The 24,049-nt window shown below is 42.0% G+C and overlaps 1 protein-coding gene across 6 annotated transcripts in view; it reads left to right on the top strand.

Annotated features, from left to right (window-relative positions):
• The window catches only part of SIL1 (SIL1 nucleotide exchange factor), a 219,706-nt gene that overhangs the window by 103,677 nt on the left and 91,980 nt on the right, over positions 1 to 24,049 (top strand). For all 6 annotated transcript variants that reach the window (XM_045893334.2, XM_045893341.2, XM_045893325.2 and 3 more), the window contains one exon: positions 17,725 to 17,845. In XM_045893334.2, the coding sequence (XP_045749290.1) occupies positions 17,725 to 17,845 (121 nt within the window). The remainder of the gene's footprint in view (positions 1 to 17,724; positions 17,846 to 24,049) is intronic.

Genomic DNA, 24,049 nt, shown 5'->3' with positions numbered 1-24,049 from the left:
TATTTAAATATTACACATACAATTTCAGTCTTCACAACCTGGTCTCGGTTGACATTGCTCTTGTTGCCTTCCTAACCACCAGCTCTATCTTGCTTCTGTTGGTGGACTTGGGAACACTTGAAAGGTTAAGGATAAAGAGCAGTTGTAGAGCTGTGACCAACAGTTCATCCACTAAAGCTTATAATGAGAGGTGATAATACTCAGAAGTCTGCAGTGAAGTCTGATGCAAGCGTTTAACTAACCGTTAAGAACTAAACCATGCTTCCTCCCATTCTCTTTTGATTTCTTGCTCTCTGTTTCTCTCTGTGTAATTCTTAGTCTTTGTACCTCTCTTTCATTTTTTTTTTCTGGGTCGAGGAGTGATACTGTGGAAATAAAACACATTTAAAAATACATTTAAATTAAGTTTTATTTTCCCCTGGTCCCAAATTAAAGACTGTCTTTGCGGCAATACATCCTTCTGCCCTGCGTTTCAGGAAGATGAAATTGTTTGCTTTTCTTCCCATAAAGCTCACTCATTTTTGTTGTGGAACATATACACAGTGGACATTTACTACGTACCAGGCCCTCCATTTAGCAATGTAAGGAATATAAAGATGTCCTGACTTCAAGAGGAATATAACCTACAGGAGAAAATTTGACAAATGTTACAATTTTGTGGATTTGTTTCCCTCGCTAGGCCAGTGATTTGTTTAATTACAGAGAGGCCATGTCTCATCTTTGATTTCCCTAAGATCTGGCATATTGTAAGTGACCAGTAAATGTCTGTTTAATGAGTAGCAAGAACCCAGATGACTAAGAGAAAATAAATAGAGTGCCATTAGAGAGGAATAAGCAAGACACTCTGGAGATTGAAAGGAAGGGAGGACAGTGGATAAAACCATGTGGAGTTGTTCAAGCTAGGCCATTAAAAAATGGATTTGAGTTAGGCTAAAAGCAAGGAAAGAGGTAGTATCAAAGACAAAGAAAAGCATAGGGTGTGTTTGGCCAGGGTGTAGGGTACCTGTGGATGAGGGGAGATGAGGCAGAGATCAGGCAGGCACCTTAGTGGATTAGGTAGGCCTTGGACACCAGCCAGGGGTGTTGGTACTTTGGAGGGCAGCAAAGAACCACTGAAGATGTTTCAGAAGGAAAGTGCCAACAGAGGTGTCCTTGGGTGATGCTTTCTTTGCCTGTGTGCAGTGGCAGGGGGGGCATGGCACAAGGAGAGACCATTTACCTTTTCAGTGGAGATTAGCTCTGATGACCTCCTAATGTTGCTTCTAGCTCAGGTTACTGGCATCCCTGGAGTTTTGAGGGATTTTCCATCTCCTTTATAAATTTGAAATGGGATGTGGACTTCGAGATGGCTTTTTGGGAAAGGATTTCTATCGCAAGGGATCCAGACCAGAAATAATCACTCAGGGAGTGAATCCAGTTACGAGTGGGAGGCAGTACCAAGGCCAGAACTTTGAAGCACAGCCTGAGTGTATAGCGGGTAGAGTGTATGTAATCAGATGACTGTTGCAAAGTTCACATTAGGGGCTTAGGATTGGGAGCACTGGGGGGAGGCCCAGCCCGGGCCAGCATCGGCTGTTATGACGATGGGGTGGAGGTGTGGAACAGGCCGCTTGTTGGAAGTATACACATCAGCAGGTTTGCCGGAGTGCCAGCCTTGTGCTCAGCAGCCCAAAACATCCAGGCCTCCTCGCCCATGCTTGGGTGGGCACCTGCCAGCATAGTCCCCTGAGGAGCCAGAGCAAGGCAGCTGCTTTTATAAGCTTCATGGTGCATTGTTCCAAAACCGGCTTACGCCTGTGATTGAGTTAAGTTTATCAGGACTTCTGAAACCCTTCTCCCTTGTTGCTCATTGGCAGTTGTTCTCATTTAAATCTTCCCCATGTTTGCCTGAGTTCTGTTTCTGGATATAACCTCTTCGATTTCTATTCTGATGTCTTGGGGAGTGGGATAGAGACCTCCCCAACTTAAATGGGTTTGGTTGGCCTGCTGGTGGCCCCAGTCAAGGAAAGCTGTAGTGGGTCTTTTCAGTGTGGTACAGGCCTGGTTTAACCTGCTCATTTGCTACCCTCTCAGTTTGGATGCCCTGAAGCCTTTATTATTATTGAACTTTTTGTAGCCTTAATGAGACAGTTTGACGTGAAAATTCTACAAAAATCATGTACTCGTCTCTCTTCTACAGAACTCAGTCAGGTATGTACTAAGAGCCTATTAACACTCAGTGTGACCATCTATCATGGCGCTAGTCTCTGTCTCATAGCTGGAAAAACTGAACAAGTCACAGAGAGGCAAGAGCCACGAAACACCGTTTTTGAGGACTCTGCGGACTCAACCCTAAGCATCCCACATGTATTATCTCTTCCTCCTCACAGTGAACTCTATGGAGAGGGTACTCTGAGCCCCATTCTGTACATGGGTCACAGAGGTTCTTTTCCCAAGTTGTAGGAGGTACTAAGAGGTGGAACTGGAGCTGGAACCTGGGTCTTCCTCACTCTCTGCCCTCTACCACTGGACTAGACCACTGCCCAGGTCCCCCAGATGTTAGGGGCTGTAGCTCCTGGTGAAGTTGGCAGTACAAGTGAATAAAGCAAAGCACAACACTATTAAGTAGGTCTCTTAATTCTGATGATCCCAAATTTTAAGAGGCAACAAATTGGGATTGTCATCACACTTGGATAGGTGAAAGAAGGCTCAGGTGACCTCATATTGTTCAAGTTGCCTCTCTTTAAGGGAGGTCCCCTCCACAATGGTGGGAGAAGGTCTTGGGACCAGTTGTTTCCTTGACTGCCTTCTGTGCACTGTGTCTGTTTCTCCATCTGCCTCTATTCCCACTCTGATTTGCATACGACCCCCACAACCCCACACCACCCCCCAAAAGGGGAGAGATTTAAGTGTTGCATCCTTTAGAGCTGATCTAGAGAGAAATTCTGTCCTAGGAATTTTGTTCCAATCCTACCTATGGATTTCCTCTCTTTCCACTGCAGGGAGCATCCAAGTTGAGGGGCTTCTTCAGCAGGCCCTGGGGAAATTGTGGAGGTCAGGAGTCACTAGTACTGTTTTGGAATAATTCATAGAGCCACATTTGGCCCTCAAGGTAACAGGTGTACTGTAAGAGAGAACAAATAGAGCCAATTATGATGTCAGGAGCCCTGGGGATTGATGGGATGCGGAAAAAAGGATTAAAAATTAAAGTACAATATCTTTGCACTTTGCTTTTTTTTTTTACCTCCTTATTAAGTTATGACTTCTGTTTGAGGAAAATAAATGAGAACAAAGGGTATGTTTAGAATACAATCTTTGTGTTTTAAATTTGACTGAGTGGCTTTAGCACTTTCATTTGGTTATCAGTCAACCTGTGTTCAAAGTGTCAATTAACAAATAAATATAAAAAACAAGAGTCAGGAATGGTTGCCACTCCTGCTAATGAGCTACTAATGAAATTGTGCCTGGGTGGGAAATGCAGGCACTCTGGGATCCCCAAGAGTCTCCTCCAGAAAATGAGCAGTAGTGGATCCAAGGCCCCTGACCCCTGGGAAATGGGCACATTTAACTCCTTCACTTCCAAGTTGGCATTTCCGCCATCCTCATTATTAAGTGAAGCTCATTGCCAGTCTCTCATGGTTAATATCAGTTACACTGAGACTTTTACAGATGCAGTTTTATTTGACTTAATAATTACGAGGTGGGTTTAGAGGGCTGGAAAAACTATAGGTGTGTGCTTTGGTTTATTTCTAACTGCGTGGCCTTCAGTGTCTTGGTGATTTCCTTCCTCTCTGAATTTTCTTGAGGCTTTTCTCCATCTCCTCACCCCCAACACATGTACAGGTGCCCAATTGAAAACAGATTGAAGTCTGGATATATTCAAGATTTTGTAGGGTTGAGAGAGTAGGGATTGGTTGGGGGGGGCATATCTTTTTTTTTTTTTTTTTTAAGGTTTTCTTTATTTACTTGAGAGAGAAAGAACGTGAGCCAGGGGAGGGCCAGAGGGAGAGGGAGAAGGAGAGAATCTCAAGCAGACTCCTCTCTGAGCCCAGAGCCTAACATGGGGCTCAATCCCTGACCCCAAGATCACAACCTGAGCCAAAACCAAGAGTCAGATGCTTAACCAACTGAGCCACCCAGGCACCTTGGGGAGTATATTTTTAAAAATAAAGAAATGGCAGGAATTGGTAGACTATAACAGTCAACAGGGTTATTGAAAACCAGATTTCCAGCATGGATGCAACATTCCAAGTGCTCTGATTAAGAGGCTGTGTTGTATCTATTAGTCTTACTTACTGGGTTGTATTCCAAGCTAAAGAGGAACCTGGTACACATTAAGGATAGAGATGGAAGGGGAACAGAGGCATTCAACAGGCTAGGAAACAGATATGGAATGTCCGTTGTGGGTCTGTGGGTAAAAGTAACCCTTCTGCCCCTTACCACTGTTCTCCTTTACTCCACCCTGGCTTTCTTAAATTTGGGGGTTCTGAGAGGTACCTGGGGCTGGTGGGAGAATTATTGCATATGCCTAAAGGTCTGGCGCTTTTGAGGGAAGGAAGATTGATGGTCATGATAGGATTCCTAGTTCATCTGGTTAAAATATGATCATGCCTTACTACTGCCTCATTCTGTCCATTCCCCTGGTTCAGGCTTTATTATGTGTGATTAGGACAAGTATAATAGCTTTTCAACAAGCCTCCTTGCTTCTTGTATCTCTGTTTTATATGCTGAGCTCCAATTGCTTCAAATGGAGTTACTCATGGCCCCCTAAATATGTTCATTTCTTTGCTTGCTTTCTGAAAGCCATTCCCTGGACTTGGAACTCCAAAGAAGTTGGAGTTCTTCCTCATTTATTTCCTACCCCTCAATGGCAGCAGTTGGTCTTGTTCATGTGGCATTTTTCCTAGTGGCCAACGCAGCAAGTGGCCCTCGGTGGGTATGCAGTAAGCTGTGGTAGAAAGGATGCCTAGAAAAGACCAGGCTCTTGCCTAACCCTCAGTAAATGCTTGTTGAAAAGCCAGTTATGAAAAGAGGCTTACTGTGTCCTACATATGGTTACTTTGAGCCTTTGTCCTGTACCTCTCTGACTCTAGCACAGGAAGTCTTCTAAGTAGCATTGCTAGTCCTTGTCCTTGAAGAACACTGCTCTTGTGAATTCTGTATGAAGAGATTGGTGACCACCTGTTGTCTGTCCTCCTTGAGGACTGGGAAGGAGACATTGTGTAGGTCACAGCAGATGAGATTCTTGGAGGGTAGTGCTGGAGGGTGGTGGGAGCTGTCTGGGTAGCTGTTCCCTGAGGAAAACGGTGGAGTCTCTTGTTCTGAGGGATTTTCACCCTGGGAAGCCATGCCAGATAATGCTTCTACAGCCCTGCCCAGATTCTTAGATTCTGTGACTCAGAGTGAAAAATCAGTTTGGAGAATATTTTCATGTTTTTCTCATTTTGTCATTGTTGAGTACTTTTTAAAAATGTATAAATATAACTGCAATCCAGACTTGTTCACTGCATGTTTCACTGTTTTAAAAAAGGGTCTCTATTGGTGTTACCCTTCAAAATATAATAACATAAAACATTGGTTCAGGGTTCAGCACTTTAGAGAGGTTTCTGCACATTTTTTTGTTAGTGGTTCAGTTCAAGTTTTGCCTGAGAGACAGGATAGATGCTCATTTGTGTGAAGCAGGGATCTTGCCAGGACTTGTTTGGGGGTTTTGAATAAAAAAGCAGAAGGAGAGGGCTGTGGTAGTCATGGCAACCAGGCCTGTAAAGTCTCAGCTCTGACCAGCCCTGGTCAGGGGCTTGGGGGCCTCAGTGAGGTGAGTGGCACTGCTTTCTGTTCCATAATCCTCCTCTTCCTTAGGCTCTGGGGGAGGTAGGGACAGGGGGCGGCCATTCAAGCTGACCATTCTAGAGGCCTACTGTGTGTCTGGTGTTGAGCCTGAGCTGGAGACACAGGTAATTGGTTCAGAAACTCAGCATTATCGGGATTTTTTAATTCTTGTTGACGTGTATCTATAGGACTTGATAAATAAGATGTCATTATTTCATCCTGGTTGACATTTACCTTTTTGGGGCTGTGTTTCCTGAAGCACTTTTAACTTCTTCAGAACACGGACACAGTTATTTTCTCATTTGTTCTTCTTAACAGTCTAACACATCAGGGAACACAGACACAATAGATTCTTTTCGTTTGGCACATAAGGGCATGAATTTTCAGAAAGAAAAAGGAGGGCGCTTGGGTGGCTCAGTTGGTTAAGCGACTGCCTTCGGCTCAGGTCATGATCCTGGAGTCCTGGGATCGAGTCCCACATAGGGCTCCCTGCTCAGCAGGGAGTCTGCTTCTCCCTCTGACCCTCCCCCCTCTCATGCTCTCTCTATCTCAGTCTCTCTCTCAAATAAATAAATAAAATCTTAAAAAAAAAAAAAAAAAGAAGAAATTTCCTTTAAAAAAAGAAAGAAAAAGGAATTTGGCTAAATTCACCCGGCCTTGAAAGGCAGAGCTGAGTGGGTGACAGAGTTGCAGGGCTCATGGTTGCATGGTCAGCTCTCATCTGAGCAGGATGTCAGCATAACCCTTGATTTCCTGACACTGCATCCAGAGATGACTTGAAAGAGCCTAGAAGTTCCTGGAGGGGGAGTTTGCAGGCAGGAGCCTACAGAGGACAGGCCATTCTTTGCACCGCTCCCAAAACCAGATAACTGCTGAAGCATCTGATGGTAAGGCAAAAATGAGCACCATGGCATCCATCTGAGTTGGCCCTGAGTCTGCTGAAGCCGGGCAGCCAGGCTGCACAGTATCTTCACTGTGGGCACGACCCACGGGGGATCCTACCGTGGTGAGTCCAGGTGGGGCAAATTTCTAATCACTAGGACCTGGGAGGAGCTGGGACAAACACTGAGTCAGGCAAAATTTGTCAGTAGGTGAAACATCTTTTCCAGCAGTCACAAACTGGCTGGGGGAGAATTCCATTTATAGATATATTTTGTTTGGCTTTTATATTTTAAAATTTGATGCTTTTAGAAGGGGCATTTTTTTTCAGCCTTCACCACTCCCTACTGTCTTAGAGATGGCCCTTCTCACTTGTCTCTCTTACTTGCCGGCCTCCTGTGGGCATTTCTGTTGGCTCCTCCCTCTCGGATCACTGTTTCTTACCTGCCCTTCTACTAGGGTTCTTCTTGCCCATGTGCTTCAGGGCCTCAGGCTTTCTTTGGTCCATTTTCTTCTTCATACCATACCCACAACTATCCTGGGGCTGTATAGGCTCTCTGCTTAAAGCTCTGTCCTGGCCCCTAGAAATACTTGGTGTCACCTTGGACTGTATCCGATACGCTAATTGCTGTCCTGGGATTTGAAAGGAGAAGGTAATGCTTTATCCAAGGAAATGTATTTTTTAAACAGTTCTATTGAGATACAGTTTATAGGCCATAAAATACTCTCGCTTAAAAGTGTACAGTGAGAATAATTCTCAAACGTCCTGGAGAAGGTTGGTTGAATAGCTGGGGGAGTTTCCAGACTGTGGTGTTTGATAGATAAGAAAAAATTAAAAAGCAAATTTTGGGGACCAAAGGCCAACTTTTTTACTTTCTGAGTTAAGAGCCTTAACGTAGAAACAACCCACTATCATCCATCATTGTCATTCACTCATTTTATAAAGGGGCATTTTAACACTAAAAAGATAAAAACTACATAATTTCAGAAAAAAGAACTGTTCTTTGTATTGGACACTTTTAAATTCCTTGTTTCAGAACCACAGGAATGAATTGCCACAATAAACAAACCACCTCCAAACTTGGCTTAAAACCACAGTAATTTCTTTTTGTATAGTTCTATCTTAGAACTCCAGAAATCGTTCACATATCCTTGAGATGCCCCCCAAATAAACAGTTAAACCAACCAGCATATGGAGGAGCAGGAACCACAAAATGGAGTACAGACACTAACAAATGAACTAAGCATTACACATTAATAGCAATCTTACTACACGGGGGTAAGGAAGAAAAGAGCTAACCTAAGTGACTTTGGGAAAAGATATCTTGACTAGATACTGTGAAGTCAGAGACAAAAGAACTGCACGTAAATGCTGTAATCTAGTTGGGTAAATGTGTTTCTCATAGGGGCATGGGTTACCAATTTTGAAACTATATTCATGCTAGAATTGAACAATAAAAAATACATTGCAGATAATAAGAGCCAAGTTTCTCTCTGCTGGAGAAAGAAGTTACAAGTAAGGAAAGGGGAAAGACAAATGAACTCTGTGGTGTTAGATTGAAATCTGAGATAACAGTATAAACTTGTAGTTTTTAATAAATATAAAAATAGATACCGAAATAGAGATGATGTGTTTATGAGCATATATATAAATGTATACACATACATAAACTTCTTAGCTCTGTCTGACAGGGGCTAAGAGCCATGATACCCTAGTAGTAATGAGCATACCTAGCACCCAGATCGTGGTTTCTAAATACTATTCTTCAAAAAAAGAAACTAAGACTCCTTGAGAAGTAGTTGATTCCAAGGCAAGGAAAGGAAAATACAACATGAACTTGTAACCTCTTACGGAACCAGAAAGTAAGGAAATACTTGAAAAAAGAAAATGATGGGGGAAAGGAACTCGCTAAAAGGACATAAGAGCCAACCTGAAGGAATTCCTAATTGGCCAAGCTGCAACAATTGAGCAACAAAATCAATAATGGTAGTACTGAATTATAACTCATAGAAGAAAATAACCATGAGGCCGTATTTATTATTGAAGTAAATTATTAAATAGATGGAGGACTGAGAGTTCTTTGTAATGAAATTTCTTTTCTCTTTTTGTTTCTCTCTCTGTCTCTTTTCCTCTCTTTTTTGTACCAAATTTTCTTTATATTTTTTGAGAGGTGCATATGGAAATATTTAGAACTGACATATTGTGATGTTTCCTTTCTGTGTGTTATGTTTCTGTCTGTAACATTTTATAGTACAAAAAGGTGAAGCAAATGTGACAAAGTAACAGTTAAGTGATGTATGTATTCATTATGCCCTACTTCTTACTGTACTTGAAATTTCAATTAACATATTAGGAAGGAAGGAAGTAGAAAATTGCCATGAGACTGCCACCACAGTGGTAATTGTTGCAGAAGGATTCTCCTAATAGTGTGGTTTGAGCGACGTGGATGGAACTGGAGGGTATTATGTTGAGCAAAATAAGTCAAACAGAGAAAGACATGTATCATATGACCTCACTGATATGAGGAATTCTTAATCGCAGGAAACAAACTGAGGGTTGCTGGAGTGGGGGGTGGGGTGGGAGGGATGGGGTGACTGGGTGATAGACACTGGGGAGGGTATGTGCTCTGGTAAGCACTGTGAATTGTGCAAGACTATTGAATCTCAGATCTGTACTTCTGAAACAAATAATGCAATATATGTTAAGAAAAAAAAAGAAGAAGAAGAAGGTAGCAGGAGGGGAAGAATGAAGGGGGGGAAATTGGAGGGGTAGACGAACCATGAGAGACGATGGACTCTGAAAAACAAACTGAGGGTTCTAGAGGGGAGGGGGGTGGGAGGATGGGTTAGCCTGGTGGTGGGTATTGAGGAGGGCACATTCTGCATGGAGCACTGGGTGTTATGCACAAACAGTGAATCATGGAACACTACATCTAAAACTAATGATGTAATGTATGGGGATTAACATAAGAATAAAAAAAGAGATATGTAATAGTGTGGTTTGAGGAGAAAAGGGATTTCTATAATCTCAAAGTATTTCCCTTGTTATTTTTTTTAACAATTCATTGGCTTTTGGTATATGCACAAAACTGTGCAACAATTAGCACTTTCTGATTCCAGAACATTTTCATCAGCCCAGAAAGAAACCCCATCCCCATTAGTAGTCACATCCCATTCCTTCCTCCCCCTAGCTCTAGCACTGTCTAATTCCAGAACATTTTCATCAGCCCAGAAAGAAACCCCGTCCCCATTAGCAGTCACATCCCATTCCTTCCTCCCCCTAGCTCTAGCACTGTCTAATTCCAGAACATTTTCATCAGCCCAGAAAGAAACCCCGTCCCCATTAGCAGTCACATCCCATTCCTTCCTCCCCCTAGCTCTTGACAACCACCGATGTACTGTGTCTTTTGATTTGCCTTTTCTGGAATTTCATTTAAAAGGAACCGTCTGATATGTGACTTTTTCTACCTGCCTTCTTTCACTGAGCATAATGTATCCAAGGTTCATCCATGTTCTATATGTCAGTATTTCATTTCTTTTAATGGTTGAATAATGTTCCACCATATGTATATACCACTTTTTCTTCATTTATCAGTTGATGGACATTAGGGTTATTTCCACATTTTAGCTATTATAAATAATGCTATAGTAGGCATTCATGTACATGTTTTTGGTGAACATATGCTTTAAATTTTTCTTGGGTATACACCTAGGTGTGGAGTTGCTGGGTTCATATGGTAACTCCTACTTTAAATTGTTGAGAAGTTGCCAAGCTATTCTTCTCAGTTTGGTAGTTTGCTCTGATTTTTGTTTACTACAGTAGAAAAAGCTCAGTAGGTACTACTTTTATTAGTTGATCAAGTCCGATATCACCAGTCATAAGACATTAACACCACAACCTTTGCGATATGATGCACTGAGAAGAACACTACATCATTTTCTTGGTGCTTCTGTCAAAGATACATGACCTCATTTTAACCATGAGAAGACACCAGACAGTCCTGAAAAACTGATCAGTATTCATTGATGATGTCAGGATCATGAAAGACAAGGGAAGGCTGAGGGATTCTTGCAGACTACAGGAGACTAGGGAGAAATAACAACCAAAGGCCATATGGGATCCTGGAACAAAAAAGGACATGGTGGAAATACTGGTAAGCTTGAAAAAGGATCTTTATAGTTTGGTTAGCATTATTGTTAATTTCCCAGTTGTGATAATTATCTATGACTATGTTACTGTGTTAAGGTAATGCTATGAACATTGGGAAAGGCTGTGTGAGCAATATATGGAAACTGTATTATTTTTGCATTTTTTGTGTAAGTTTAAAGGTAGTTCAGAGTAAAAAGTTATAAAAGAAATCCAGTCTTTTATTCTTGCTCATGTGTCTGTAGATCAGCTAGACCTGGTTGACCATGGCTAGGCTCAGCTGGGCTTAGCTCCAGTCTGCAGTTGGGGTCCACATTTGCTCCATGGGTCTCATCCTCCTCAGACCAGAATGCTAGTGAACATTTCTGATGGTGATGGTAGAATTCCAAAAGATGGGCAAAACGCACAAGCACATTTCAAATCACTGTGGCACATTTGCTGACTTCCCACTGACCGAAGCGTGTCATAAGTCAAGTCCAGAGTAAAGGGGTAGGAAAGTACTCCACTACGGTAGGAGGGGCTGTAAGGTCACCTGACAAAGGGTGTGGATACAGGCTAAGGGGAAGACAATTGGTGACAATAATGCAATCCACCACAGATTTTCCCCCTTGGAAAAGCAGGAGTTGTTATGTGGGTCTTGGACTGTGATTAGAGTCAGTGACAGATTCCCAGTGGGAGTCAAAATTCAAGTATGATATGGCCTTACTTAATTTGGACAGTTTTTCTTCTTGTCAGAGACGGTTTTTTCAGGCCATGATTTGTCCCCAGAGAGCCAGGGGTAGGGATATAGACACGGTAGGCTTTGCAGACCTGTTGGAGGGGCCTTTTTGGATCCCTATCATATTTTCTGCCTTCCCCCTTGCCCTCCACCTTTCAATCCCTGACTCTTGACCTGGATATAACTTGTGACTTTTTGCATGCACTCTGCTCTTTGAGCGTCCTGGTCCCTTCGTAGAGGCCCTAGAAGGATGCAGATCAATTTGCACACTAAATTGGCCTTCTTCCCAGGGGGGCCGGAAACATTTAAAAGATTCTGTTTTCTGCTGCCTCTGCCTCTGCCATTGCTGGTTTTGTTTATCTTGAATGAGCGTAACCTGTATTTTAAAAGTTAATGCTATTGTGGTTGCTCTTGCCCCCTGTGGTGGCTTATGTGAAGGGAGTAATTTTGGAATTTTCCCCAAATAAAATAAATTGATTCACATAAGATTCTAGTCTGTTCCTTGGCCACTTTGGCACACTATAACCTGTTATGTTTTGAAACTATTAGTCACATACTTTTTTTCACCTTGTCCATTTCTAATTTTGATCAAAAGTCTGAAAATTCAAAATGCTACTGTTGTTTGTATTACTATTACTAGTTTACTACAAAAGAAACTATTAACATGACTAATTGTTATGAATCCTCTTGAGCTAGTGGAAATCCTTGTTGGCCTTTCCACACACCTCTAGATGAGCTAGGATTTTCTCTTTTTCATTTTTAATTTTTACTCAGCAAATAATTATTGAGGATTTATTGTGTACTAGACTATGGGATAGGCCCTGGGGATAAAGTGGTGACCATTTCTTTTTACCAGATGAATTAAAAAACTAAACTGTAACCACTGATTGTGGTAACTGCTGTAAAGGAAAGGTCCACGGTGCTGCGAAAGGCTGGAGCTGGGTCTGGTGTGGAGAAATAGAGGATACCACTGAGTGGAAGTGACTGTTAGCTGGGATTGGAAAGATGAGATAGGGAGGCTGGCGTTGGAAAGAGCATTTTGGGCAAAGCGAACAGCAAGTGGAATGGCCCCATGGTAGGAGTAAGCAAACTTCTCTCATGGAATGGGAAAAGGAGAATGGGGAGTGGACAAGGCTAAAGAGGCAGGCAGGGACTAGACACTAATGGGCCTCACTGACTGCCGTGAGGACTTTCATCTTTACTCTGAGAGAAGTCGGAAGCCCTTAAAAGGTTTGAAGCAGGGTAATGACATAGTCAAATTTGTATTTTGAAAAAACAAAACAAAACTGTTCTTTGTAAAGAACAGTTGGACCAAGAGCTAAGAGTAGATTAGAGAGGCCAGCTGGAAGGCTATGGCACTGTCCAGAAGAGACATGGTGATGGTTTGGACAAGAGCAGTGGTGAGGAAGACAGAATGAATTCAGAGACATTATAGCAGGAAAAATCACTCTGTTTTAGAGATGCATTGGGTATGGGGGATGGTGAGGTAAAGGGAATATCAAGGATGACCTGCTTATTAGCCTTTAGTCCAGGAAGGAACTCGGTTGTTTTGTTAGTTTGGGATCTCCCCAGGTGAAACAACCTCTTGCTGTCATACACTCAGAGATTAATGCTGGAGAAGTTACCTCTTGCCCCATGATCCTAGGAAAAGCAAAGAAGTTGCTAGTTCCTTGCCACCAGTTGGCCTCATCTTGTCCTCAGCTGCCTCCATAGCCTTTCCACTTCTCCCTGCTTCTTTTGTTCCTGGCCTCCTGAATGTCGCCTGTCACTTTGTGTGTTTGAGTCTTTGCACACACAGCTCTATTTTGGATTCCCTATTTTCCCAGTCTGGGTCTCACTTTTTGCCTTATTTGACCCCCAGAGTCAGGAACCCCTTCAGGAAGCCTCCCCAGAGAAAGGTTTCCCCACTCTACTTTGGACATATATATTTTTTTAACCTTGAAGCATTTTGGTTGCTTTTGAGGTTAGAAGGAGATGGTTATGCACATATACTCATGTACTTAAGTTCCCATTAATTTTTTTAGCCAAAGATACAGAAACTCCCTATTGAAGTGGGGCAGCAGGAGCAGAACAGCTTGTCTTGGCATGCTGTTTCCCTGGCTCCTTAGTTCTCTGGTGGAGACACAGTGGTCAGTGGAATTTGGAGTTCACTGTGGTTCTCTCAGAATTGAGAAAATGTGAATTCTTGCTACACCATTACCTTTTAATACTTAGGGTTTACCTGATCAAGTTCTGAGAGAACTTGCGCTGTATGCTTCCCTTAAAGGAATTTTTTAAATATTGTCATCCTTTTTTGATCCTTGAATCAAATCCAGCATCAGCAAGGCCATGCCATCCTTTGGCAGGAGAAAGCACAGAGCAGCATTTCTTCTAGATTTCTAGTAGCTTGAACCCTTTCTCTAAAATTTTCTATCCCTGTGGCAGTTAACATTTCTCTTTGTATTCTTAGAACCTACCACAGTGGCTGGTATATAGTAGTTGCTTGGTAAATGATAACCGCATGAATGAATGAATAAGTGTAACATTCTGCTGTAGTATGTGATCTTGCACACTTGCTTTTTAACCAATGTTTTTTAAAATTTTTGTTTCCAGTATAATTAACGTACGGTGTTATATTAGTTTCAGGTGTATAATATAATGATTGAACATATATATTAGTACTCATCATGATTAAGTATACTCTTGATCCCCTTCCCCTGTTTTGCCTACCTCCCCACCAACCACCTCTCTAGTAACTGTGAGTGTGTTGTCTATATTTAAGAGTCTGTTTTGGGGGGGCACCTGGGTCATTAAGCGTCTACCTTCAGCTCAGGTCATGATCTCAGGATCCTGGGATCGAACCCCACCTTGGGCTCCCTGCTCCGTGGGAAGCCTGCATCTCCCTCTCCCACTCCCCCTGCTTGTGTTCCCTCTCTCGCTGTGTCTCTCTCTGTCAAGTAAATAAATAAAATCTTTAAAAAAAAAAGTCTTTTTTTTTGTCTCTCTTTTGTTCGTTTTGTTTCTTAAATACCACATATGAGTGAAATCGTATGGTATTTGCCTTTCTCTGATTGACTTATTTCACTTAGCATTATGTCCTCTAGATTCATGTTGTTGCAAATGGCAAGATGTCATTCTTCTCTATCTATATCTGAGTAATATTCCATTTTACATACATATAGCACGTCTTCCTTATCCATTTATCTCTTGATGGACACTTGGGTTAGATCCATATCTTGGCTATTGTAAATAATGCTGCAGTAAACATGAGGGTGCATATATCTTTTCAAATTAGTGTTTTTGTGTTGTGTGAATACCCAATAGTGCAATTACTGGATCCTATGGTAATTCTATTTTTAATTTTTGAGGAACCTCCATACTGTTTTCTGCTGGTGCTGTGGCTGCACCAGTTTGCCTTACCACCACCAGTGCACAGTTTTCTGCCCATTTTTCAAATGGATTATTTGGGGGTTTTTTGGTGTTGAGTACCTCTTATCAGATATATCACTTGCAATATCGTCTTCCGTTCAGTAGGCTATCATCTTGTTTTGTTGTTTCTTTTGGTATGGAGAAGGTTTTTATTTCGATCTAATCCCTATAGTTTACTTTTGGTTTTGTTTCCCTTGCCTTAGGAGACATGTCTAGAAAAATGTTCCTACAGCCAATGTCAAAGAAATTATTGCCTGTGCTCTCCTCTAGGATTTTTATGGTTTCGGGTCTCATATTTAGGTTCTTAATTTATTTTAGGTTTATTTTTGTGCATAGTGTAAGAAGGTGGTCCAGGTTTCCCAACACCATTTGTTGAAGAGACCGTCTTTTTGCCACTGTATATTTTTGCCTCCTTTGTCGTACATTACTTGCCCATATAATTGTGGGTTTATCTCTGGACTCTATTCCATTAATCTGTGTGTCCATTTTGTGCCAGTACCATACTGTTTTTTTTTTTTAAAGATTTTATTTATTTATCTGAGAGAGAGAGACTGAGAGAGAGAGAGCATGAAAGGGGGGAGGGTCGGAGGGAGAAGCAGATTCCCTGCCGAGCAGGGAGCCCGATGTGGGACTTGATCCAGGGACTCCAGGATCATGACCTGAGCCGAAGGCAGCCGCTTAACCAACTGAGCCACCCAGGTGCCCAGTACCATACTGTTTTGATTACTACAGCTTTATAGAATATCTTGAAATCTAGTATTGTTATACTTCTAGTTTACTACTTCTTTTTCAAAATTGCTTTGGCTATTCAGGGTCTTTGTGGTTCCACACAAATTTTAGGATTATTTGTTCTAGCTCTGTGAAAAATGCTTTTGGTGTTTTGTTAGGGATTGCATTAAATGTGTAGATTGCTTTGAGTAGTGTGGACATTGTAACAATATTTGTTCTTCTAATCCATGAGCATGGAATATCTTTCCATTTGTTTATGTCTTCTTCACTATCTGTCTATTTATTTATCTGTCTGTCTGTCTGTCAGAGGGGGAGAGAGAGAGAGCACAAACAGGGGGAGCGGTAGGCAGAGGGAGAAGCAGGTTCCCTGCTGAGCAGGGAGCCTGTCGTGGGACTTGATCCCAGGACCCTGGAATCATGACCTGAGCCAAAAGCAGATGCTTAACCAACTGAGCCACCCAGGCGTCCCTTTTTCGACATCTTTCATCAGTGTTCTATAGTTTTCAGAGTATAAGTCTTTCATCTCTTTGTTTAGTTATATTCTTAAGTATCTTATTATTTTCAGTACAATTATAAATGAGATTGTTTTCTTAATTTCTCTTTCTGCTACTTCATTATTAGTGTATAGAAATGCATCAGATTTCTGTATATTGATTTTGTATCCTGTGACGTGACTAAATTCATTTATCAGGTCTAGTAGTTTTTTAGTGTGGTCTTAAGGTTTTCTACATACAGTATCATGTCATCTGCAAATAGTGGAAGTTTTACTTCTTCCTTACTGATTTCTTCTTGTCTGATTGCTGTGGCTGGGATTTCCAGTACTATGTTGAATAAAAGTGGCAAGAGTGGATGTTCTTGTCTTGTTTCTGATCTTAGGGGAAAGTTTTTTCCCATTGAGGATGATGTTAACTGTGGGTTTTTCATAGATGGCCTTTATTATGTTAAGGTATGTTTCCTTTAAACCTGGTTTGTTGAGAGTTTTTATCATGAATGGATGTTGTACTTTGTCATATACTTTTTATGCATCTCTTGAAATGAGCATATGGTTTTTATGCTTTCTGTTGTTCATGTGACCTATCACATTGATGGATATGCAAATATTGAACCACCCTTGCATCTCAGCAGTAAATCCCACTTGATCATGTTGAATGATTTTCTTAATGTATTGTTGGATTTGGTTCGCTAATATTTTGTGGAGAATCTTTGCATCTGTGTTTATCAGAGATACTGGCCTGTAGTTCTTTTTTTGTAGTGTCTTTACCTGCTTTTTATTTATCTTTGAGTAATGTGTACAATGTGTATGAATAGCCCATCCATTCACATTACTTGTTTTTTCAGCTAGTGGATGGGCCCTTCTGAGATGGGTGGGCATAGCTTTTTAGTTTCTATTGATTCCATTCCCTGCCTCCTTGGCTTGCTCTATCCTCTTACCTTCCAATCACACTCTGGTCTAGGGCTTGGGAAATAATATAGGAGATATAGTCCCTGGCTCATCAAGGAGAGAGCCTCATAGAAGGAGCCTGATGATGAATAGATGAGGGTGGTGAGGTCTAAGCCTGCTGGAATGGCAAGCTCTCTGGGGTTTTCTGGGACTGTCAAGGGGAGAGGCAAGAAGGGTGTCATGAAGGATGCAGTGATGTAGCCATGTCCTTAAGGGTGAGTAGATACTTACCATTCACTGCACGTTTACAGAAAGGCTTATTATAGCTCAGTTTAAAGAAAACAGAATAGCTTAAAGATGCAGGTTCTAACTGGAGTTATTGGTCTCTCGATTGAAGTACAGATGTCCTTGCCCATCTGCCTCATTCCCTTAATTTGATATGTATTAGCAAAAGGAGAAAATGTGTGTGAGGTGTGTGTGTGTGTGTGTGTGTGTGTGTGTCTTAGAGAGATGGATGGATTCAGGTAATGGAACACAGCAGAGTCTGGTCTTCATGAGTTAATAAATCCTGTTGGCTTGTTAGCCAACCATTCCATTGCAGTGTCCCTTCAAGGACTGTCTACCTCATGAGCCCTCTTTCTTCTTGGCTTTTAGGGCAGGCTGTCCCTGCTGGATCCCATGTGCGGCTGAATCTCCAGAGTGGGGCAAGAGAAGTGAAACTCCAAGAAGAGGACAAGTTCCGAAGTAATTTGAAAGGGTTGAAAAAAGGCAGAAGGTACAGTGACAACCCTAGGGACCGGGAGGTTGACAACATTGATTTTGTAATACTGAAAGTAACGACAGTGTGATGTTTGTTACCCAAATTCATGTGGCTTTTTAAAAATTTTGAAATTTAGTAGTCTAGAATTTGTGATAAATCTGTCAGGGTTTTGTGGAAGTTTACTTGTAGAATCTTTGGGAAGAAATAGTTTGCAAAGCAAATTGATACTTTAGGAAAGGCTGTAGGGGGAATGCTTAACCTGCTTTAAAAATGAAGCTATTTTTCCCAGTACTTTAAGAGCACCCATTTGAATCCCAACAATTAATGTGCTGATTACAGATGAGTCATCTATTCATTAAAACAGGCCTGTTAGGCCTTCTGCTTTGCAGTAATACTTCCTTGGTGAACAATAAAATTGCATTTTAAACTCTTTAATTCAGACTAACTTTTCCTCTTGTTAGTCCCTATTAAACAGGCTTTCTTGCAGGATAAAAGTTCTCCAATGGTAAGAGATTGCTTTATTTTTTAATAACCAGTTTAGAGTACTTGATTTTGGACAATTTGTCTCTATTTTTCTGTTCTTTGCCTTGAATTAGTAAGTATTATTTGCAAGTTCTTTTTTATGTGAGGGAGGAGGAGGCATGGGGTTTGCAGGGGCTGCTGGAATTGGGCAATTTGAAAGGTCATAAATACCAATCATGAGGTTTCTAACACAAGGACCAGCAAATTATGGCCTGTGGGCCATACTGGGACTGCTACTTATTTTTGTACAGCCCACAGCTAAGTTGTTTCTTACATTTTTTAACGGTTGGAAAAAAGCAAAAGAATGATATTTCATGGCTTTTAGAGATTTCACTGTCCGTAAATAAAGTTTTATTGGAACACAGTTATGCTCATTCGTTTATGTATGGTCTGTGGCCACTTTCCTGTTACCTGGCAGAGTTGAGTAGTTGGGACGATTGCCATAAGGCCCATAAAACCTGAAATATTATGTGGTCATACCAAAGAGTTTGATGCCCCTGTTCTAAATACATGCAAGTATTGGCAATCAATAATGGATTGAGCAGGGTTAATGTTACTCAGTCCTTGAATTTTCGTTATTTCGACAGTATTCTGCGGTTAGATAAGAGCCAGAAAGGGAGCATAGAGACCCAATTCTTACCTGAGTCATTTCTTTGATGTACTCAACAAAAGGTTATTCAGCCTGTCCATATGTACCTTCAGTCCTGTAGCACCCACAACCCCACAGAGCAGCCTGCTCAGATGTGGGTAGTTTTTAGTGTTAGAAAATTTGATTGTATATGATGATAAGATAAGGAGATATTTGTCCTCCACACAGTCACTCCAAACTGGGGAGGATCTTTATCTTCCCCCATCTCTCTTGATAGGCTTATACCTGGAGGCCATATGATGATTCATTTCTCACAGTCATTGAAGAAAGAATAAAATTTCATTGTTGTAACCCCTGCCAAGCTCCCTCCATCCCTAGCACACATATTATGCACACATATATCAGTGTCTCAGAGTATGTCAGGAGGTCTTTTATCACCGCTGTGCCAAGTCTTATTTTCTAAATAAAAAGGCTATTTTATTCTTGATTTAAGAATATTGAATTAGGAGCTTGATTAATTTGGAATTTGTTGATTTTACTACTGTGGAAAGTTCTTTTTCCAGGACCTGACCGTAGATCTTCAGTAAGATTGTGGAATGCTTTATTGGTTGCTCTTATCTTTTTAGAATAGAAATCAGAGTTATTTGTGTGGTCTATAATAGGCACACCGTAAGAGAGAGATACCTGTTCTATTTCTACCTCTTTTCTCCTTCGGAATGTTTCTGAGGGTTCTGGTCTGGAATGGCTTCCAGGGTATACTGGACATATCTTCTTACTTCTCAGCATTTATTAGTAGTGGCAAACCTGTCTGGACAGCAACCCAAAGGCATGGACAAGGTGGTGTGGGTTTCACTGCTGTGAGCTCAGTAAATCTCTGCCTGCCTTTGATGGTGACTTCTTCCTTCTGCTGTGGACCTCATCTCGGCCTCCTCCAGTTCCACTTAAAAGTGTCTTCCTGGCTCTTCAGTACCAGAATGGGAACAGAGGCCAAAGGTCAGGGCTCATTTCCACACTTGTTACAGTATTTTGATTATCTGCTTATTCTGTTTTGGGGGACAAGACAGACAAGACCCACATCTTTCCATCAGATTGTCAAAGAGGTTGGTGATCACAGGGTTAAGAACCACTGGCTAAGGAGAGATGGGGACAGTCCATTTAGCCTAATCCATGGCAGCCTGTCCACCAGTTCTGCTGGATACGGGACTGGCCACACTGCTAATGAGAGCTGTAATCACTCTGGGCTATAAAACCTGGGATAAGACATCTGACTCTGACTTGTTTCAGAGGCCTCTCCTGGCACTGCCTTCAGTGTATATTTGGTTCCTAGCAGCAGGGCTTTCTCTTGCTATTTATGTCTTAGGCATTGTCATCTCCACTGGTTTTAGTCCATATTCCTGTCAACATCCCAACATTGTATCTGTCTTTTTTACCCTGGAACAACCATCTTCTTTGAATCACCCTCTTTTGTTCAGAGGGATGAGGGACAGTGTACATCCAGGTTTTCCCATCTTGAGCATTTAACATGGTACAATACAGCATTGTGGTTAATGGAGTGGGCCAAAGACCAGGCCATTTCCTTGCTCCATTCATTCATTTTATAAAAGACCTATTGAGTGCCTATGTGCCACACATTAGAGGTACAGTAGTAAACAAAACAGGATGTCAGCATTAGAGAGGCTGGCCAGCAGAAAAACAGAAAAATAAAAATGCAAGTGAAGTAATTACAGATAGTGGTAGTATGTAGGGAAGAAGTAAGCAAGGTAATCAATCCCTAGGGAAGGCCGCTTTAAATAGGATGGTTTGGAAGACCTCATTAAGATGATATTTGAACTGAGACCTGAAGAATGACTGGGGTTTAGTCATGCAAAGAGTTAATTTTACAAGGTTAAGGTTAGAGCATCTCAGGCAGAGGGAAAAAGAAGAGTCTCCAGCTTTGTCAAGGAAGAGACTTCATCAAGTTTGGGAAACAGGAAAATGACCAGGATGACTAGAGAGTAGGAGAAGGAAGAAGAGTAGTAGATGATTTTGGAGAGTGGCCTGATGAGGGGCCAGATCATGTGGAGTTTGGAGGTGCATGTTGAGTGGTCTTCATTTAAGGAGAACTGTAATGGAAAGCCAGTGGAGGATTTGGGGTGGGAGAGTAGTTTAATATGATGTAGTTTAACAAAGTCAGTCTAGTTGCTGTGTGTATGGAGAGTAGATTGAGGATGGACAAAAGAAGCACAGAGAGACAATTAGGGTGTCATTTCAGTAGGTCAAGTAAGACATAATGGTGGCTTAGTCTAGTGTGTCATGATGGAGAGTGGTTGGGTGTGGAGATTTAATTTGGAGGTAGTGCCAACAGGACTTGCTTATGATAGATTTAGGGGTGAAGGAAGGTGGTGGGGGAGGTATTTGAGATAAAGCCTCATTTTGGGATTTAACACAACTAGGTTCTTAGAAGTACCATTTATTGAAATGGAAAAGATTGAGAAAGGAACAGATTGATGGGGAGAAACGTCAAGACTTATGTTTTAGATGTAGTAAGTTTGAGGTGCCTGATGAACATCTGAGATCCATGATATATATCAGGTAGTTGTACCACAGTCTGGCTCATACTCAGGGGAGAGGATTGGTTAAAGATGTAAAGTTGGACATCATTGCCTGACATACTTTATTTAGTTTTAAAGATTTTATTTTTTTGAGAGTACCAGCGGCGGTGTGGGGGAGGAGCAGAGGGAGAGGGAGAAGCTGACTCCCCGCTAAGCATGGAGCCTGATGTGGGGCTTGATCCCAGGACCCCAAGTTCATGACCTGAGCTGAAGGCAGATGCTTAACCGACTAAGCCACCCAGGTGCCCTGCCTGACAGATATTTTAAAAGAACTAGGGGGGCGCCTGGGTGGCTCAGTTGGTTAAGCGACTGCCTTCGGCTCAGGTCATGATCCTGGAGTCCCGGGATCGAGTCCCGCATCGGGCTCTCTGCTCGGCAGGGAGTCTGCTTCTCCCTCTGACCCTCCTCCCTCTCATGCTCTCTGTATCTCATTCTCTCTGTCTCAAATAAATAAATAAAATCTTTAAAAAAAAAAAAAAAAAAGAACTAGGGAAGAATGTGGAGATAGAGAAGATTGTTCAGGATTGAACTCCGAGGCATTCAAGTATATAGGGTTCAGATAGGAGATGAGAAACCAACAAAAGAGAGGAGGGAAGAAGGGGAAGAAACAGCAGAATGTAGTAACAAGAAGCTAGGAAGGAGAGTGTTTCAACAAGGGAGGGGTGAACTGTGTAAATGCTGCAGAGCAGTTGAGGAGCATGACATGAGTGAAGAGTCCCATTGGATCTGGTCGTCCATTATTTTAGTAATTTTTTTTAAAGATTTTATTTATTTATTTAATTGGCAGAGAGAGAGAGAGAGAGACAGAGTGAGAGGGAACACAAGCAGGGGGAGTGGGAGAGGGAGAAGCAGGCTTCCCGCCGAGCAGGGAGCCCGACGCGGGGCTCGATCCCAGGACCCCGGGATCATGCCCTGAGCCAAAGGCAGTCGCTTAACCAACTGAGCCACCCAGGTGCCCCCATTATTTTAGTAATTTTGATGAGAAGTTTTAGTAGGCTGTGAGAACTGAATCTGGATGAGAGCAAATGGCAGTGTTGGTAGCAGTCACGAAGATGAGAATAGTGAGTTAAGACAATGTGTTCATAAAGTTTTACCTTGAAGGAGAACAGGGAAATGGCATAATTAGAGACTCTGGAGTCCAAAGAGTGTTGGTATATTCAAAGGAATAATCCAACCAAAGAGAGAGATTGAAGATGCAGACAAGAGGGAGCAGTATAATTATGGGAGTTAAAGCTTTTGAAAAGGGAAGTGGGATCTGGAACATAAGTCTAATAGGAATAGGGACACTGTTATCCATTTGCCATAGAAGGGAAAGCAGACAATGTATATTTGGTGCAGGTTGGTGTATAGAGGTGATGAGGGGAATAGGAACGCATTCTTGATGATAGCATCTATTTTTCTGAGTGAAGAATGAAGTGAGAATACCACCTGAAGATGATTTGATGTCTGTGTGTGCAGTCACATATGTGCGCACTTGTATGTATGTGTAATTTGGGCTGAGAATGGGTGATGGTGAGCGGCCTGGAAGAGTGGCACTTAAGGTGGTAAATAGAGCAATGAGACATGATGGAATTTGTTCCGACCAAGTCTTAGAGGACGGAGGGGTAATCCGTTCAAGCTGTGCCCCCAAATACTTATCTCTCTCTTAGGGATAAGGGGCAGGGCAGTGGCATCCTCATGCTACTGGCATCGGGTGATGCTCTTCTGGAAGAGGGATCATCTTCCCTACCTCGTAGGATTGTGGTAATCAGTTGAATGAAATAATACTTTTAAAGGATTAAAACAGTGACTGACACATGGTTAAGTGTTCAATAAATGGGAGTGATTAATTATTATTAATTAGTTTATAAGGATTGAGGTTTAGAGAAGAAAAGTGTTTTTCTCAGGGCTCTAAGGGGTCTCTGGGATGAATCAAAGACTAAATGGGCAAAGCCCTAAGAGCATGTGCCTCTCATAAGAGCTGAGGCCTGCTGGCATCTTGACTGTTTGACTGATATGCTTATCTGGCCCAGAGCAGCCCATTAGCCCCCTCCTTCGCCACCTGCATATATCTCCTGGATTATCCTTAAACCATCCCCCTCCCAACTGCCTCCCCCTGCCCAGAGCTGGACAGTCTTGTCAAGCACAGACCACATTCCACGCTTACTTTGTCCATGTCACTCTTGGTCTTACCTCTCTGTTCACTGATCAGAAATCACCATTGGTGGCAAAACGCACTCCCCATCCCATGAATGCCTTCTCTCCAAGATGAATGGTCATGGCTTGGATCAGCTCCAGGGGGCTTTGAGAAGACACCACTCAAGTCTTCATCAGGTTCTTGAGATGACATCCACATTGGTTACTTTCCTCCCTCTCCTCGGAGGCTGACTTTGGAAGATGGTTGGCTTTGCATCTAGTCCTCAATAACTCAAACTTATTCCTTGGTCAGAATGACACCTAGCTCCTGCATTTACTCTGTGCCCAGGAGTTGGTTTTAAAGGTGTGAATTTATCCAGCCTGTTTTTGTGAAGAAAGATT

The sequence above is a fragment of the Mirounga angustirostris genome, unplaced genomic scaffold (assembly GCF_029215605.1).
Source record: "Mirounga angustirostris isolate CCGP_5_RB_7025 unplaced genomic scaffold, mMirAng1.0.hap1 SCAF_7, whole genome shotgun sequence".
Lineage (NCBI taxonomy): Eukaryota > Metazoa > Chordata > Mammalia > Carnivora > Phocidae > Mirounga > Mirounga angustirostris.
The sequence above is the reverse complement of the archived record's forward strand: the minus strand, read 5'-3'. Positions and strand labels throughout refer to the sequence as shown.